This window comes from Mirounga angustirostris, unplaced genomic scaffold (assembly GCF_029215605.1).
Source record: "Mirounga angustirostris isolate CCGP_5_RB_7025 unplaced genomic scaffold, mMirAng1.0.hap1 SCAF_13, whole genome shotgun sequence".
In the NCBI taxonomy this organism is placed as follows: Eukaryota; Metazoa; Chordata; class Mammalia; order Carnivora; family Phocidae; genus Mirounga; species Mirounga angustirostris.
Window position 1 is genome coordinate 88,433,501 of NW_026991721.1, and position 19,924 is coordinate 88,453,424.

At 38.8% G+C, this 19,924-nt stretch overlaps 1 protein-coding gene across 3 annotated transcripts in view; it reads right to left on the bottom strand.

Moving 5' to 3' along the window:
• Nucleotides 1-19,924, bottom strand: part of FAM118B (family with sequence similarity 118 member B) — a 47,993-nt gene that overhangs the window by 2,802 nt on the left and 25,267 nt on the right. For 2 of the 3 annotated variants that reach the window (XM_045894726.3, XM_045894725.2), the window contains 4 exons: nt 17,200-17,452; nt 7,295-7,522; nt 4,706-4,834; nt 3,106-3,391 (listed from right to left, as the gene is read on the bottom strand). In XM_045894726.3, coding sequence (XP_045750682.1) covers nt 3,106-3,391; nt 4,706-4,834; nt 7,295-7,522; nt 17,200-17,452 — 896 coding nt within the window. The remainder of the gene's footprint in view (nt 1-3,105; nt 3,392-4,705; nt 4,835-7,294; nt 7,523-17,199; nt 17,453-19,924) is intronic. The other variant, XM_064577254.1, reaches the window with a different exon arrangement.

The window sequence follows — 19,924 nt, forward strand, 5'->3', positions numbered from 1 at the left end:
AGAAGAATCTGAAACACAGCAGGCCAGCAGGAAATGCATCCCCAAGAAAGAAGAGCAAATTGTTTTCACAAAAGAGACAAAAAGGGTTGTCTTTTGAAAGTATTTTCTAAAAACCATAAAAATCCTAGAAAAGAACACCTAACCTCTTTGACATTGGCCGTAACAACTTTTTTCTAGATATGTCTCCTGAGGCAAGGGAAACAAAAGCAAAAATAAGATATTGTGACTACATCAAAAAATAAAAGGCTTCTTCATGGGGCGCCTGGGTGGCTCAGTCAGTGAAGCGTCTGCCCTCGGCTCAGGTCATGATCCCAGGACCCTGGGATCAAGCCCCTCATTGGGCTCCCTGCTCAGCAGGGAGTCTGCTTTTCCCTCTGCCTGCCACTCCTCCTGTTTGTGCTCTCTGTCAAATAAATAAATAAAATCTTAAAAAAAAAGGCTTCTGCACAGTGAAAGAAACAATCAGCAAAACCGAAAGGCAACCTACTGAATGGGAGAAGATATTTGCAAATGATGTATCTGATAAAGGGTTAGTATCCAAAATATATAATGAACTTAGAAAACTCAATACCCCAAAAACAAATAATCCAATTAAAAAATGGGCAGAAGACATGGACATTTCTCCAAAGATGACAGATGGCCAACAGATAGATGAAAAGATGTTCATCATTACTTGCCATCAGGGAAATGCAAATCAAAACCACAATATCACCTCACACCTGTCTGAATGGTTAAAATCAACAACATAAGAAACAAGAGTTGGTGGTGAGGATGTGGAGAAAAAGGAACCCTCATGCACTGTTGGTGGGAATGCAAACTGGTGCAGCCACTGTGGAAAACAGTACGGAGGTTCCTCAAAAAGTTAGAAACAGAACTACCTTATGATCCAGCAATCAGATTACTGGGTATTTACCCAAAGGATACAAAAACACTAATTCACAGGGAATATGCACCCCTATACTTACAGCAGCATTATTTACGATAGCCAAGATACGGAAGCAGCCCAAGTACCCATCTACTGATGAATGGATAAAGAAGTGGTGTACACACACACACACACACACACACAGAGTATTATTCGGCCATAAAAAAGATTGCAATCTTGCCATTTGCAATGACATGGATACAGCTAGAGAGTATAATGCTAAGCAAGATAAGTCAGAGAAGGACAAACATCATATGATCTCATGTGTAATTTAAGAAACAAAACAAAGCGGGGGGGGGAAGAGAGACACAAATCAAGAAAGAGATCTTAACCATAGAGAACTAACTGATGGTGACCAGATGGGAGGTGGGTGAGGGGACAGGTGAAATAGGTGATGGGGATTAAGGAGGGCACATGTGATGAGCACCAGGTGATGTATGGAAGTGTTGAACTGCTATTTTGTACATCTGAAACTAACAACACTGTATGTTAACTAACTGGAATTCAAATGAAAAACATTAAAAAGGGGGTTTTCTAAAGCCTTCTGGAGAAAGGGCTGACATAGCTTTTAGTGTTCATTTGTGGTGATACCTTTTACAAATCTGGTTCCATTTTGATGGATAGCCACTGATAATAAGAGCTTGTGGAATTTCTCACTACAGGAGAATTCCACTTAAAGCTATCTGATTCAGAAAATAAATCAAGGAATAATACTAGGTTTAGGAAAAGTTCTCTCTATATTAAATTACTGTACTTTATTAGGCCCCCTAAGATGCATTCAGATTGACAATGCAAATACATATTAACAGACAACTTTTCAAGAATATATACTACATACAACAGCAAAGTTTTAAAAAGCATTCTTCAATTTAGCTGATACCAACAAGTTCTGCATTTTCTAGGGTTTATTGGGAACTTGCCTGGAGCCATTAATAAACTGAACTTCTATACCCATTTGGCTTTGTTAGAACCTGGAGGTAAAATGACAAATGAGTGGTACCTCTAGCCTCTATTTTTTTTTTTTTTTAAGATTTTATTTATTTATTTGACAGAGAGCAAGACAGCGAGAGAGGGAACACAAGCAAGGGGAGTGGGAGAGGGAGAAGCAGGCTTCCCGCGGAGCAGGGAGCCCGATGCAGGGCTCGATCCCAGGACCCTGGGATCATGACCTGAGCAGAAGGCATACGCTTAACGACTGAGTCACCCAGGCGCCCCTCCAGCCTCTATCTTTAATACCACCATAACAGTTTTCAAATAGTACTTTTAAAAATTTTGTTCTACTTGTAAAGATAATGCATAATTACTGTCAAAAATGCTAGCACAGAAACAAAACACTAAAAAAACAAAAAACACCTTACATCCTACCACAGTTAATTCAGTAAACATCATTCCAGATATTTCCATGCATACAGAAACAAAAACAGAATGCATCTACAATTCTGTATGAATGGGATGGACCGTGGTGGCGTTTTACAACCTGGTGTTCTTTACTCACATATTATGTCTGATTTCTTTTCGGGCAACAAAATTTTCCCACTTATGGCTTCATTGTGTTTCATCAATTACATAAATGTCGATGTATTTATAAAATCTCCTATTAACTGGAATAGTTTAGGTTGCTTCCAATTTTTTTGCCATTATAAACAAAAATGACTATACTCCCACACCTGTATCTCTATGCAATTGTGTAGTATAATTGTGCAACTGTCCAATTATCTCCTTAGGAGAAATTTCTAAGATAACTATTGTATCAAGAGGGATTTCTGGATCAAAGGTTTTTAAACTTTGAACATATTCCAAACTTCCCCTTCAGAAGAGCTGTACTAACTTTACCTTCCCACCATCGTTACATGAATATATTTTTTTCCTCACAGCTTTAGCCAAAACTGAGCAATCTATCATTCTTTTCAATACTGAAATCTATATTTTAATTGCATTTCACTGATAACCAGTGAGGCTGAATATTTTTTCTTTCTTCCTACTTCTATAATGAACTGCTGGAATATGCCTTTGTCCACTTTCCTATTATCCAAATGGCATTTTAGTCTAACCTGAAGATTGACCAAGATCTCCCTTCATAATATGGTTGGGATTATATTCCTCATGTTGGTAATGATTTTACTCATCACAAATACATAAAAGGTCGAAGAGCTATTGCTCAGTCTCAAAATGCATCTTACCTGATCTACCCCTCGTGGAGATCTCACATGTCAGTCGCTTGAAATATTCTGGGAGATCAGCATATTCATTTCCATAGGAGATGACCTTAATTCCTTTGTCTAGCATGTTTTCTCGAAGCTTCTTGAACTCATCCACATCTCCTCTCCGAACCAGCATGAAATGTTCTAAGTCAGATTTATGCTTCACAGCCTCCAGAAAAAGGGCTTGGAAAGTGGTGTCATCCACAGTCCAGCCACATCCCAGGAAAAGAAATGACTTGTTTTCATAGAGTTTCTGAATCTCTCTCTTGCAGGAAAAGAAACAACGTTAATGACACTGTGAAGACACACATAAGGCCTGTCCGAAACAAAAAAGTCAACAGGGTCATAACTACATTTAGCAGACTGTGATGACCAATTAACCAAAATTTAAGAGGGTATGTATATTCATTCCAAGAAGGAGTCTGATCTTATTGCTTATGCCTACCACTTGATGACTGGTCTAAAATTGTATCTTTACCTGGCATGCTACTGCTCTCTATTCAGGCTTTCACTGGGTAGGTAGTGGTCTACTTGCGATACAGTTTGTCAGATCTGTGTGTCCAGAGGCCGTAAGGCATTGAAAAGTTTTCAACACATCTTACTCTTCCCATTTTCTAGATCATATTTTCCTTTTTTGCTTTACAAACTAAACCACAGATCACCACAGAAGATAATTCCATCACCAGATTTCTTAAACAAAAAAAAAAGTCTATGACACTTACTACATCGATGTGTATATGTACATTATACCTATATGTATATACATATAGGTACATATACAAACACTGGAAATGATTCTGCTTAAGGGATCACTCAATGTCAAAGATGGATGCAATTAAAACACATGTCAGGAAAAGTATAGGTGAAAAAAAATCCCTTATGCTTTAGAAAGTATCACATTTTTCCTGGTCTTTCTTTTGCTGCATCATGTAAAGATACTATCATTCTAAGTGACCTAGACCTGAAAACAGCCAGTATACACTGTTCTCAGCGTTGGGGGCTGGTGAATTTTCCCCACATATCCCTGACCAGAGAGTACTTTACACATATGTATGAACAAGTCTAAAACTTGTATCTCAAAAAAGCAACAAGCTTTCTCACAAAGCTTTATCATCCTACCTAAAATTTTTAAAATTCTTTGCACTGAGCAATAAGCAATAATTCAATATAAGCCCATCACCATTCACAAAGTCTCTTTAGAATGTATGTTCTAAGAGTGACTAGTCAGTAAAAAGGTGCATGTATTATTACTGGCATAGAGAGGGTTTAATACTATAATAAACCAAACAATGAAGAAGGATAATAATGTAATCTTTGTACGCAGGGATGATGCTGATGACAGAGTGCCATCTGCTGGCTGTCAATCAAGAACAAAGTAAAAACCTCCGGCTTGATACCCGAAGAGACGTTCTACATTTCCTAAGCTAGCATGCACAACCACAAGCTAAGAAGCACAGAACGAATGTTTCAACTTCCAATTTTAACTCATGGGGAAAATGTTACCCTGTGAAGACCGATTGTATATTTAGAGGTTTCCCAGGAAGGCTTTCTTGAGACCAGCAAGATCAGCACCACTCACCATAACTTCAGTGTTCCTGAGCACATTCTGATACCCAGCTGGATGGAGGACAATGCCACTAGGATTGGTGTAGACCCCATGGATGTGTAAGACGCTCAGCTTCCGCTTCTCCTGAGCCCACTCTAGAACCTGTATAACACAAATATAGCTCAACCAAGCTGGCTGGGCTGAGCATTTGCTTAAAGGTCCCCATGGGCATGAGGCTATTTTGACGGACCAGGCTGCTGGCATAACTCTGTATGATACCGTAGGGCTAGAATGTAAAACCTAGTGTGGGCTCAGTTTCCATGCCAGGCATGGCTGTTAGGACTGATGGCAGCATGCCTGGTGATTTCTCTTCGAAAGTAACCATCAAAAACTGTAAGTTGTGTGTCATCACTTGCAGAAATGCTAGAGCTCTTACCACTGGTGATACACATGACAGCCATGGATGACCGTCTCAGTAATGATCTCCAAAGTATCACACCTCCTTGTCTCCAGGCCCTGTGTAGTCCCTCTTCACACTTATTCCAGGCTTGGCCATTGGCTTGCTTCAGTCAACAGGGCATTAGCAAACATGATGCAAGCAGCAGCTTGAAAAATGTTGGCATGAGTCTCATTTCTCTTTCGCTGCTTCTGGAAGCCGGCACCATGTAAGAAGCCTCGGCTAGCCTGCTAGAGATGTGTGGCCCAGCCAACTGCCCATACCAACAGACACGGAAGCAGGGCCATCTGACAGCACCCCGTCTTGGTCGAGCCCCCAGATGACCGCAGCCATGTGGGTAACCAGCAAAACCAGCAGAACTGCCCCATTTCTAAGCCCAGCTCAAATCGCTCACTCACATTATCATGTGCAAATAAAATGTTTGAAGCCCCAAAGTTTCAGGGTGGTTTTTTGTGCAGTGGATAAGCAGTAGAAGAATCACTTCAGTCCCGAGCTACCTAAAAGGCTACCAATGAAGAACAATCACTTAGATGACAATGGTAACGAGAGCTACCTGGACGCCACCGTTCCATTTTCTCAAGGACTTGAGAAAGCATAATTTCATTCTCATAACATTCTAGAGAAATAAGGTATGGGTTAGGGAAAATAGTGAAGAGGCACAGAGACGCTGAACGTGAATATCACCAGGCCGCATTCTGACCACCAGTCAGTCAATGGCTTTAAGCACTAGATTTCAATACCGCCCTCTTGTGGACTAAAACTGCAAAGCGAATCTTAAAGTTCCAGGATGAAAATGCGAGAGAAAAGAGCCAAGTCTGAGAGAAACCCTTAACTTTCAAAAGGCCCTTATGCTTCTTTTGCTGGTCATAATCTTAGGAGATTACATCAGAAACATCACACAAGCTGCTTCTTGCCATGAATTTTTGAATTTCATGCAATCATCTATGAATTCAAAAAAAGTATTTCCTGAGCACCTGCTATGTGCCAAGTACCATCACAGACATCAGGCTAAGAAGGGCTGACACGGCGTCTGCGCAAATGGAGTTGCTGTTTCCATGGGATAAACAGCAAGAAAACAAACCGAGATAAAAACTGAAAGTCACAGTGAGCGCCATGAAAGACATGGGCAAAAAAATAAGGACCGGCCCCTTCAGAACACAGAAGGGCAGGTCAGAGAGGTCCTCTCAGAGGTCATACTTCAGTTGAGACTTACAGGCAAAGAAGGAGCTTACCATACCAAGCATGGGGGTAGCGGGTGGAAAACATGCCAGCCAGAGCCAACCGGTCTTCACAGCACCATTTCTTTACATTTGATTTGTTTAAAACCTGACCGCAAGCTCAGCAAAATCACAAGAGCGGTACTGTGACACTAAACGCCAGCGAGCAAGTCAGTTTTCTATCCGAATTCTATTTATCTGGGCTCTAGGCTGGACACAAAGGCAGGTTCCTTGGAAAACAAAGTGGAGAAGGAAAATTGCAAAAATATAAAGTAGGACGAATGAGACTTGGTGGCATTTTACAACCTGGTTTTTTTTCTTCTTCAGTCATTGTCTCTGACACCAATCTCCTATTGGTGCTAAAGTTCAAATTACAAACTCAAGTGACCATTCTAATAAAAAAGCCTTATCTTGTTGGTTGACATAGATCAACATCTATAATTCAGTATTATGGTAAACGACTTAGGTATGCATGGGCTGTATTTAAAAAAAAAAAAAAACTCTCCTGAGGTTTCCACTGAACATTAACTTCAACCCAGCTATCACGTGGCTTGAAAGTTGCTCTTCAGACATCATATAGTAGTTTTCATACATTTCTAATAGAGGCCATGAAGAATATATCCTAAGAAAAAACTCTAAATCAGTATTAAGCTCATCTGGTATTAGCAAATGTTAAGATCTTACAGCTCAAATGACTTCCTATAACCTTGCTCTGAAATTGGGTTAAACTGTCAAAACTCACAGAACTGAACACTTTTAAGAGCTGTGCATTTTACTCTATTTGATTTTATCTCAAAAATCAAAAAAATAAAAATCCAACTGGGGACAAGAATCTTCCTTTCTACCTCAACATAAATACCAGCAGTGTATAATATACCGAGAAAACAGCATTTCTGATGAAGATACAACCCACGAGCCTGAAGAAGAAACTAATCCTTTACTTTTTACCTTTTTCTCATCAGTAAGGTCAAGGGATTCAAGTTGTTTTCCCTGATCTGCTGCATACAGTTCCAGGAGATTATCAAAATTTGTAGTTAATACCAGGGCTCCATTTTCCATCAGGTGGAGAACTGACTGAAGGAGCTGTTTTCCAGAATCTTCCATCTTTGACTCCAAATCATCAAATACTTCATATAAACAGTCCTTGAAAAATGTGGATCGAACATTACTAGTTCGCTGGGGAGGGATTGGAAAGAGAAAAATTAATTCCACATGTTTGGGTAGGTCATGTGTTTAAACTACAATAATACAGCAAATTTCTGAAGGACATTATGTACTTAAAATAAGGATAAAATACTGTCTACCTCAGAGAGTTATAGTAAGAAAAACAGGACACATGCCATGTGCTGAAGCACAATGCCTAGCACATAGTAAGTGATCTGGACTATTATATCATATGCAAATAAGCATAAATTCTCTAAATAAGCATTCTTATAGATTGAAGAAAATGGGCATGGTCGAGAGATATGAATTACTACCAGGACTAAAGAAAGGGGGTGGAAAAGCACAGTACCTATTACCCTAATTAGGCCTCAGGTAAGAAGACAATATTTTCTGTTAAACTTTCCTCACCCAGAGAATAACCAATAAAAGACAGCTATCTCTAAAATGTGGTTTAGTGTCTCTTTTTCTAATCCTGGGTGCTTTTTACAGATGTTTATAGATTTAGGAAAAATGGTTTATCTTCTCCCTGCATGTTTTTCCCCTAGCATAATTCAGGAATTTGTTTACAGGTATGGTAGGAAAAATACTTAGTATATAACAAAGGTTATCAAAAATTTGCATTTTGCAATTGTTTTTTAAAAATACCAAACACTGGGGTGCCTGGGTGGCTCAGTCGTTAAGCATCTGCCTTCGGCTCAGGTCATGATCCCAGGGTCCTGCGGTCGAGCCCCACATCGGGCTCCAGCCCCGCATCGGGCTCCAGCCCCGCATCGGGCTCCCTGCTCCATGGGAAGCCTGCTTCTCCCTCTCCCACTGCCCCTGCTTGTGTTCCTTCTCTCGCTGTATCTCTCTCTGTCAAATAAATAAATAAAATCTTTAAAAAAAAAACAAAAAAAACACTAATCAGTTCTAAACAGACTTCCTCCTTTGATTTTTAATTTTTTTAAAGATTTTTTTTTTTTTAATTTATTCATTTGAGAGAGAGAGAGAGAGAGCATGAGCAGAAGGGAGGGTCAGAGCGAGAGGGAGAAGCAGACTCCACCCTGAGCAGAGAGCCTGACACGGGGCTCGATCCCAGGACCCTGAGATCATGATCCGTGCTGAACGCAGACACTTAACTGACTGAGTGACCCAGGTGGTGCCCCTCGCCCTTCTATACATATGGATTATCTGAATAAGAGCTTTCCCAGTTTCATTCTGAGAGTATGTAAATATCTCGATGACTAATGAGGAAAAAGAATACAAACCTTAGGTAGGAAGGTGGCTTTATAACTTAAAAGACAAAGTGGCCCCAGGGACACAGGAATTTCAAATGGGAACATAACTATGTAATGTGCTGTAACAAATGTCTGATCCCTATCTTGTTCCTGCAAATACCAGGCCATTAGATAGTATCAGAGCAAGAATCAGTTCATAAAGGCCCCAGTATTTCCCAAACTCCAAGTAATTGCACTTAGCTGCTAGACACATAGATACTCAGCTCCTTCTGTTTTTCCTCAAAGTAGTCCCCCTACCTTCCTGGTTTCCTTTGTGTATCCTTCGAATAGTGCAATGCTCAGAGGAAGATCTGATTCCATGGAACCACGTAAGCAGATTCATAAAATACACTTCTATTTGCCAAATTCTTTCCCTAATTTTTCAAAGTATTTTATAAAATTATCCAATCTTTAAATTATACCTACCAAAGAAATGGTAAATACTTAAACACTGGAAAACTAGAGCACAGAGGTGAAAAAGTCCCTCTATTTGGTGGTGACACACCCTGAAGTTTATCTGGTCTGTCAATCACTATTCCATGCAACATCTACCACCAGGCAGGATTCTCCTTATACCCTGTGTCAGTGGGCTCAAAGATTCTCTTCTAGTGTTAAACAGATGGAATAGCCCATATTTACGTGGCTAAGAATGTGGGTCATGTTTTTCAACTTGTCCATTTTCATTACATAATGGCATAAATAATTACATCACATATTAGCAGCCATAGGCAACCAACTGGTGACTCAAACACTCAATCAGAATGAACAATCTGATCAGAAAGAGTGAAGAATTTACAACCATACTTACTGAATTTCACCACATACATGAATTATCGAAAATATGATGCCCCTTTAATGTCTACTAAAATTACAACCCATTTACCCTACAGTCTTGCAATCCCATTTCTGGGAATATATCCCACAGATATACTACAAACAAATGAAACAACATAAACAAGATTATCACAAAAAATTCCAGTGTCATTTAAGAAATCACTGGAAACAAGCCAAGTATCCACGTGTAGGAGACTGAGATGGCCAAGAACCCATAAAAGGAGGCTAGCATGGAACGATCTCCAGGATATACAGTTAAGGAAAACAAACAAGGTGCCAAACACTAAATTTAGAATGCTACCTTTTGACATGAGGGATTAAAGAGGTAGTGAGATAGAATAAATCTAGTCCTATTTGCTTGTTTTGCAAAAAAGGAACACTGAAAGGATACTCAAAAAGCCAGTAAGAGTGGTGACCTATGGGGAAGGGGTGAGTTTGGGAAGAGGAGGTAGACAAAGACATGGTGGAAATGAGATGTCGCAACGTATGTAAACCTTTTTACATCATTTTGATTTCTGCAATGTACACAAATAATACCTATTCAAAAAAAGCAAAACTAAGCTTAAAATTAAACAAAAACTACAGCGATTTTAAGAACTTCCCTATTGTGTTTTATATCTTCATTTTGCACTCGATTCATACATAAACAGTGATACAACACCATATTCCAGTACCAGTTTAATCATTACACACAGATAAAAATACCTGAGTATACAATCAGGTAATCATGGGTGTGGGATATTTTCTTGCTTCTAAGGAAAGAAATACAAAAGATTAAAGCCTGGGAATAAATGTTAAAAGTCACTTATTTTAGCTAACTATCTCTTAATTCTATTTCTTTAAGTTATTACATCTTGCATATCAACACGGAGAGGAAGGAAAGAGGCTTTTTGTAGCTGTGACTTCCTCAGACTTAAAATGAACATTTCTCTCTCTTGAAGCATGTGACCCTAGAACTAAATTTCCCACCAGTAGCCTAAGCAAAGACAAAGGAATGAAAACAAACAAAGGAGGTTCCACAGTCAAAAGGAAATGCCAAACTCCCACACAATTTTATGGACATTTTCTTATTCACTTAAAACAGTGAACTGAATCCAATGCTACATACCCTTAACTCTCATCTTTCTGATCTCAGATACAGTAAAAACAAAATCCGGACTCTTTCCCACCATGGTTATTAACAATTTATAGTGCACTTACTATGTGCCAAATACTTTATATACATTGTCTAACTTATTCTTCACGAGTTAAGTAGTATTAGCCCAGTTTTATAGGTGCAAAAATAGATCCTGAGAAGTTAAGTGATTCTCCCAAGGTCCTAGTGCATTTAAATGGCGGAGTCTGATTCCGAAACCCAAGTTCTCTGCATTGAATGCACAATGTATCCCTACTAAAAGAAACTGGCTCAGTAGACAGGCCTATTAAATTAACGCTGCCATATTACCGCTGTTAGAGTCTTAAAAAAAAATAAAATAAAAATAAAGGACAGTTTCAAACATATATAAAAAAAATATAAACCCCACTGTATACCCATCATCCTGTTTCAACCATTATCACACATGGCCAATCTTATGTAACCTAAATTCCCGTCCACCATATATGCCTCCCACCTCTCCCCTTGAACAGAATTTTTCTGAAGCAATTCCCAAGCATCATATTTCATGCAGCTACTTCAACAGCTTCTTAAAAGGACCCCTCCCTTACATATAAAACAAAACGTAACTGTAATACCACCTATCACACCTAAAAGAAAAAATACTAATTCCTTATTATCAAATACTCAAGTGTTCAAATTTCCCTACATGTATGTGTCTTTTTTTTTTTTTTTTTTTTAAAGATTTTATTTATTTGTTTGACAGAGAAAGAGATAGTGAGAGCAGGAACACAAGCACGGGGAGTGGGAGAGGGAGAAGCAGGCTTCCTGCCAAGCAGAGAGCCCGATGTGGGACTTGTTCCCAGGACCCTGGGATCATGACCCGAGCCGAAGGCAGACGCTTAACGACTGAGCCACCCAGGTGCCCGGGTCTTTTTTTTTTTTTTAAAGAAGCCTCTGGTTTGCCTGTATTTTTTTCTTACATATCCTCTATGAAAGTGGGTTTTAAAACATGGCCCATGGACCCCATGGATCTCTAACATTCTTTAAGGAGTCTGCAAAGTAAAATTATTTTCATAACATTAAGGTAATTTTTGTCTTTCAAACTTTGCTGGTATGTGCACTGATGGTACAAAAGCAATCGTGGGTAAAACTGCTGGTGACTTAGTGTGACTCAAGACAGTGGAACCAAGCTGTGCCCGTAATCACTGCATTCTTCATGACCAAAGACTTATAGTAAGAAAAAAAATTCCAGGGGCACCTGGGTGGCTCAGTCATTAAGCGTCTGCCTCCCGGCTCAGGTCACGATCCCAGGATCCTGGGATCGAGCCCCGCATCGGGCTCCCCGCTCCGCGGGAAGCCTGCTTCTCCCTCTCCCACTCCCCCTGCTTGTGTTCCCTCTCTCGCTGTGTCTCTCTCTATCAAATAAATAAAAATAAAATCTTAAAAAAAAAAAAAAGAAAAAAAATTCCAGTGTCATTGAAGAATGTCCTTAATGAAGCAGTAAAAATTATTAATTGTATTAAATCTTGACCCTTGAGCACATGCCCTTTTAAAAGTCTGTGTGGAGAAAGAGGACATATGCACAAAGCACTTCTGCTGCAGACTGAAGTATGATGGTTGTCTCCAGGCAAAACACTTGTGTGATTGAACTGTAAGCTCGACAATCCATTTGTTCATCAAACATTATTTTTACTTGAACAAATGACTGACAGACAAACTAGTCATTCAGATTTGGGCATTCTTAGGCATTTTTGCAAAAATAAATGAAGTGAGCCTGCCATTTTGAGGAAAACAACTCAGGACTGCTGCCTTTGTTGCCAATGACAAAAGTTGAGCTTTCAAGCAAAAACCAGAAATTTAAAAAAAATTATTTAAATTCAATTTAGTTAACATATAGTGTATTATTAATTTCAGGGGTAGAATTTAGTGATTCATCAGTTGCATATAACACCCAGTGCTCATTCCATCAAGTGCCCTCCTCAATGTCCATCACCCAGTTACCCCATCCCCCTGTAGCAACCCTAGAGTTAGGAGTCTCTTATGGTCTCTTATGGTTTGTCTCCCTCTCTGTTTTTATCTTACTTTTCCTTCCCTTCCCCTGTGTTCATCTGATTTGTTTCTTAAATTCCACATATGAGTGAAATCATACGGTATTTGTCTTTCTGACTTATTTTGCTTAGCATAATACCCTCAAGTTCGATCCACGTCATTGCAAATGGCAAGATTTCATTCTTTCTGATGGCTAATATTATATATATACATATATATAATATATATATTATATAGATTTTATATAGATATATATATCTCACATCTTCTTTATCCAGAATTTTAGAAATCTTTAATCTGCCACCATGAGCTTGACAGCTTCCAAATACTTTTGTGATGAGATTGGTGGTGTTATTAATGAATACAATTTTTTGAGCTGTGTAGTGAAACGTGTCAATATCTAGAAGATATATGTAACTCAGCAAACCAAGATTTTCCAAATGACCAATGCATGATGTTACAAAATCATGCATGGGTGAAAGACTCATTCTAAGTGCAAGATGGATCATGGATTTTAATGCAACAGAATAGGAAAAGTTAAGATATGGATTTGACTTCAGATTCCATATTGCTATTAATCTTTAGGGAAGGAAGCCACCACTTACTGAGTTTTTAGTGTAGTATCAACAACAAATATCTATAATTACCTAAAAAGACTATTGAAATACTTCTTTCTTTGCCAGCTACATATCTCTGAGACCTGATTTTTTCCATATACTCAAACCAAAACAACACACAGTATATAAAGCAGAAAGGAGAATGCAGTTGCTTTCTTTAATAGAAGAGATTTGCAAAAGTGTGAAATAATATTATTCTCCTCACTAATTTATTTTTGTTTTTTGGAAAATATAATTATTTTCCACAAACATGTTATTTACATTTACATGTAATAGGCTTATTGTTACTTTTCAGTGAGTATTTTAAACATTTCTCAATTTTTTTTTTTTTTAAAGATTTTATTTATTTATTTGAGAGAGAGAGAGTGAGAGACAGAGAGCATGAGAGGGAGAAGGGTCAGAGGGAGAAGCAGACTCCCCACCGAGCAGGAAGCCTGATGCGGAACTCGATCCCGGGACTCCAGGATCATGACCTGAGCCGAAGGCAGTCGCTTAACCAACTGAGCCACCCAGGCGCCCAACATTTCTCAATTTTTAATCGCGAATATTGACAGTTATACTCCACATAAACAAAAGCTGCTTGAGTTTCTCAGTAATTTTTTAAGAGTATATAAAGGCGTCTTGAGACCAAAAAGTTTGATAATTGCTCCACTACTGCAACTGACACTAACCCACAACTACATTTTAAGGTTAATAAATCTTCATCCGAAGGTAACTAGTGACCCCAGTTTGATGTATTTGGTAGATACACGCTTATTGACACTGACTTCAAAACTTCTCATTACTTTCAATCACAGTTCACCCAACTAGCAAAATCATGCTTTCTGTTCTCAGGAAACCACTGTGATGAATTAGTGAAAGTTACAGCCACGACAAGGGAGTGGCATGACAACACAGTACATCCTAGTCTGAAAGAGAACTTCTTTATCCATAGACCAGTCTTCCTAGTCTAACACAGTAATCATGAGCTCTTTTTTTTTTTTCCAGAAAGATAACATTTTTATTGACTGGCTGACAGACCTCCGTAATACTTTTTTTCCCTTATGTTTTTTGGCTACATACTCTTTAATTACCTTTTTATATGACAACAATTTTGTTTTTTAAAGACATTAAAAAAATATATTTTCTTTCCTCTTTGCTCTCAAGTGTACTTTATCAGATATTAATACAGCCATTCTCACCTTCTGTTGATTAGTGTTTGGATTATACATGTTTCCCATCCTTTTACCTTTATTTTTAACAGCTCTACTGAGATACAATTCTCATAACATACAATTCACCTATTTTAAGTGTAAATTCAGTGATTATTTATAGATCCACAGATACTGCAACTGTCACCACAGTCAAATTTAGAACATTTCATCATATCAAAAAGAAACCATGTACCCTTTAAATATCACCCTGCTGCCCTCCATCTGTGCTCCAGTCCTCAGCAACTACTAATCTACTTTCTGTCTCTAACAGATTTCCGTATTCTGGACATTCCGTATGAACAGAATCATCTAATATGTGGTCTTTTGTGACTGGAAGCCATTCATACTGCAGCATGTTATCAGTACTGAAATCCCTTTTACTGGCAAGCAGTATTCCATTGTATGAATGTGCCACATTTTATTTATCCATTTGACAGTTAATGGACATCTGGGTAATTCTACCTTGTGTCTATTATGAATACGGCTTTCACCATTTGTGTGTTAAGTTTCTCTACGGGCATATGTTTTCATTTCTCTAGGGTATATCTAGAAGTGAAACTGTTGGGTCAGATGGTAACTCTGTATTTAATTGTTTGAGGAACTGCCAGAATGTGTTCCACATTGTCTGTACCATTTCACAATCCCAGCAGCGTATGAGGGATTCAATTTCTCCACATCCTCGCCAACACTTAACTATCTGACTTTGTGACTTTACCTCAGGTGGTTTTGATTTGCATTTTTCTAATGACTACTACATGGAGCATCTTTTCATGTACTTACTGGCACAAGGAACAATGTCTACTCAAATCCCTTGACTTATTTGCCTTTTTATTGTTAAGTTATAATAGTTCTTTATATATTCTGGATACTACACCCTTAGGAGATAGACGAATTGCTAATATTTTCTCCTGTTTGGGGGGCGGGGGCTGTCTTTTTACTTTCTTGATAGTGCTCTTTGAGCCTAACAGCTTTTACATTTGGTAAGGTGTGGTATATCTACTGTTTCTTTTGTTACTTGTGCTTTTGGTGTCATGTTTAAAAAACTGCAGCCACGGGGCACCTGGGTGGCTCAGTTGGTTAAGCGTCTGCCTTCGGCTCAGGTCATGATCCCAGGGTCCTGGGATCGAGCCCCGCGTCGGGCTCCCTGCTCAGCGAAGAGCCTGCTTCTCCCTCTCCCTGCCACTTGCCTGCTTGTGCTATCTCTCTGTCAAATAAATAAATAAATAAATAAAATCTTAAAAAAAAAAAAGTGCTGCCAGATCCAAAGGCATGAAGCTTTAAATCTGTTTTCTTCTAGGAGCTTTATAGTTTTAGCTCTTATATTTAGGTTTTTTATCCATTTTGAGTTAATTTTGTGTATGGTGTGAGACAGAGGTCCCATGAGCTCTTTAAAGCCTACTAATTATTTACATTATTCTAGGTTAGTAACAATTTATCACAACTGCGGACAAAGAAATGAAAAGAGGAAGTAAAAGGTACTAAGTTTCTGAAATGAGTTATGAACCAAGAGGAAATTACTTTTAAATGGCTCTCTTTTAGGCTAACTTTTATTTTTTTTAAAGGAAAGGTTTTTATTTTTTTTTATTTATTTTTTTAAAGATTTATTTATTTGACAGAGAGAGATAGTAAGAGAAGGAACACAAGCAGGGGGAGTGGGAGAGGGAGAAGCAGGCTTCCCGCTGAGCAGGGAGCCCGATGTGGGACTTGATCCCAGGACCCTGGGATCATGATCTGAGCCGAAGGCAGACGCTTAACGACTGAGCCACCCAGGCGCCCCTTTAGGCTAACTCTTAATGATACTTCTGTCCTATAAGCCTGAGAGCCTCAGAGGAAGGGGTGGGAATCAACACTAATAATTTACTTTATAACAAGAGTTCTATTTTTTTCCCAAAAATATATGATTTATTAAGATTTAGAGCATGCTTTGGCTACTCTACTATTTCTAAATGTATCTTAAATGAATTCTGATTTTGAAGGCATTTTGAAGACAAGGAGGGCCTTATCATTCATGAATTGGTATCCAACTCAGTTGGATAAAACAAGACAAAATTCCTTATAAATATTTTGAGTGATCACCTTTAAAAGGAACATTAAAAAAAACCGTGTTGCTTCACCCAAAAAGGGTAAGAATTATCTCTCATCTTTCTGGGGTTCCCTAAAAGGCATGGATGCCAGGGAATACCACTTTCACAGTAATGGCAGAGAATGCAAAGTAAATTCAAAACACAGCAATAATGGGACAGTGGCCTCATTTCTGTATATATAAAGCCTTCAACCACCACCTCATTATTGCCATCACCCACACACACACAAATGGTTCAAGATAACTACCCTGAATAGGGTCCATAAGCAGACCTTTTGTGGAAGAGCCAAATGGTATGCAAATCTATAAGCTAAAGGGTCACCCGGATGGCTCAACTGATTAAGCCTCCAGACTCTGGATTTCAGCCTGGGTCACGATCTCGGGGTTGTGAGATCGAGCCCCTGCACTGTAGTCCACTCTGGGCGGGCATGGAGCCTGCTTAAGACTCTCTCTCTCTCCCTGGGTCTGCCCCCCCCCCCCAATCTATAAGCTCAAAATCACTATCCTTATTACATTCAGCACGTGTGTCATGGTTTCAGGAAATACTGCCAGGATACTCACAGGAGAGAGTTTCTGGATAAGGTCATGGGCAACGTGGACAAGGTTTTTGTCTTCATGGAGACATTTCTGAAATTTTCTGCTCTCCTCGTCTTCTAGGAGATCAAAGTCAATGGCGGCATCCAGCAAGGCCTGAATTAAGCCCTTCCAGGACTTCAGGGCTGGAACCTGCGGTGCCACCGCGGCGCTGATGCCCGTTCCGATCACCAGCACAAGTTCCCGCGGCTTCTTAGTTTTTAAGCTTGGAAGCAGCTTCCTAAAAAAGTCAACCAAATGAAGAGGATTGGGAATGTCCAACAGATACGAGGCACACAGAAAGGCTGTTGAAAATCATGGTTTTCAGCTACCACTTTCGTAGTTGCAAAGAGAACAACTACCAGTTTCTGATGCCTCTGCTGAGTATCTTAAGCAAAAAGACCAGAATACTGTGCCAGGGCTTGCTGAAAAACCTATTTCAGGAATCCTACAAGGCAATCTTAAAATCAATTTTCTCCCTCATAGTTCTTTCAACCTAAGAAAACCCACTAATAGTAGGAAAAGATCCAATTATATTATAGCCCAGCTGAGTTCTGCTAACTAAATTATATTTTAAGCCAACATTAAATTTCAAAAAACATGGAGTCCAAAGAGAAAAGAAATCCATACAAATTAAATTCCTATTGTTGAGAGATATATAAAAGAGATGAAAGAAAGCCAAAGTTAAGCCCAAATTCTGTAAAAACAAGTAAGATAAAATTGAGCATGACTAAAACTGAGAATGAGACAGTCAAGTATGGGAACATTTCACTGCGATTTTGTTCTAGTTTCTGCAAGGCAAAAAGAAAAAAAAAAGTAGCTAACAAAATTCTGAAAACACAGGAGCTTCACATTACCTAAATAAACAAAGATACAACTATTCAACAGATATGACAAGAAGTGGAAAACATTCCTTTCTTACTGTGAGACAAGCACAGAGTTCTGTCTTGAAGAGAGAGCACAGACACAAGTTTTGTGTTTTGGTTCTCCATACCCCACCCCCTGCTTCAATCTGGAAACTATATTAAAGTCTGTTTGAAATACGTTTACTCACTTTAATTTTTGCTAATGGCAGGTGTTCTCTAAGAAATTGCCTTTCTCAATTTGTCAAAATAATAGAAAAAGGATTTGCATTTTGGCATAACATAAGAAATGGTACGTTAAGCCTTGGGAAACCTGTTTTGGGGAAACAAACTTAAGAACTGCCTTCCCTATCTCCAACTCCTGAATTCAGTCATTCGACAAATACAAAAAACTTACAAAGTACCAGACACTATGGGAGGCACTAGTGATGTTTCTATGAATAAAATGAAGTCCCTAATCTTAAGAGTTTAGTCTACTGGAAAAGACTGATAATAGATACTAGAAGCAAATGATGAAATGAGTATCAGTTCAAGGCAATCAAGATATGGAAACATACACAAATATATACTCATAGAAAATTTCTAGAAGGATTCACAAGAACTGTAAATAGTGGTTAATTCTGGGGATTAGGGAGAATAAGGATTTTTACTTTGATTGTGCTTTATTATTTGAATTTTTTACCTCACCCATTATAGGTTTAAGGTATAATTTGCCTCATCTAAAATTTCCAGTTAAAAAGGAAAAAATTAGCAGTTGTGGTTTATTTCTGATTCTTCCTAAAACCACTAAGTAATTATAATTTTTTTAGAAGGTATAAATTCATAAAAATCAAAATAAGAAAAGATGACAGCAGACAACACAAGCCAACAAAATTTTAGGAGTTGTACAGTAAGAGATGATTCCTTCTATAAAACTTTCGGAATGTTCAAATAAATCTGAAGGTGGAGGGACAGGTGGGGCCAAGACAGAGGATTTGTTGCAAGGCCATATTAGAAGCAGTTAGGACTCTATGACTGGAGGCTTGCTTTCCAGAGAGGTTGAACCAGAAGGTTCTGTATTTGAGAACACTGTGCACAGCTTGGAAAAGGGAATTAAGTAAAAGTCAGTATAGGAAATATAAGACTCTCCCCTGCACCCTTCTCCCAGAGGAGACATTGGCAGTCAACCTTATACCTGCACCCTATTCCCCATCCAGTCATCCTCTGTGGGGGAAAATGGCCAGCATGAGAAAAAAGACCCACACATTCTGATAGGTGGGGATTCCTCAGCTACAGAACCTGGCCCATGCTTGACATCCACAGCGAAGCCCATCAGCGACCAAGTCCCTTATGCACACAGATTCTCCAACTGGCTTTTTAGTGTCCTCTCTTAAATATGAGCAGACAAAGAAAGGTCACCTTACATTTGAACAAAGCCCCCAATGTGAGGGTTACACCTAAATAAACTAGCAGATAGAAAGGAATCTGCAGGAAACAAGCGACAATAGGGAAAAGATAAGAAAAATGGAAAAGAAAACGGTATCTCACATAGATTAAAAAAAAAGGTATCTATGAAAAATGAACAAAACACTATAAAAAAGGGGTGGGCAAACAAATAGATTTCTTGGAAATTAAAAATATAACAAATAAATTCGTAACATTGGAAGAAAACAGAAAATCTCTGAGAAAGTATAATGATAAAGCAATAGAGAACTAGAGTCTTGGGGCGCCTGGGTGGCTCAGTTGGTTAACAGTCAGACTCTTGATTTTGGCTCAGGTCATGACCTCAAGGTCATGAGGTCAAGCCCCTCGCTGGGCTCTGTGCTGGGCATGCAGCCTGCTTAAGATTCTCTCTCTCAGGATGCCTGGGT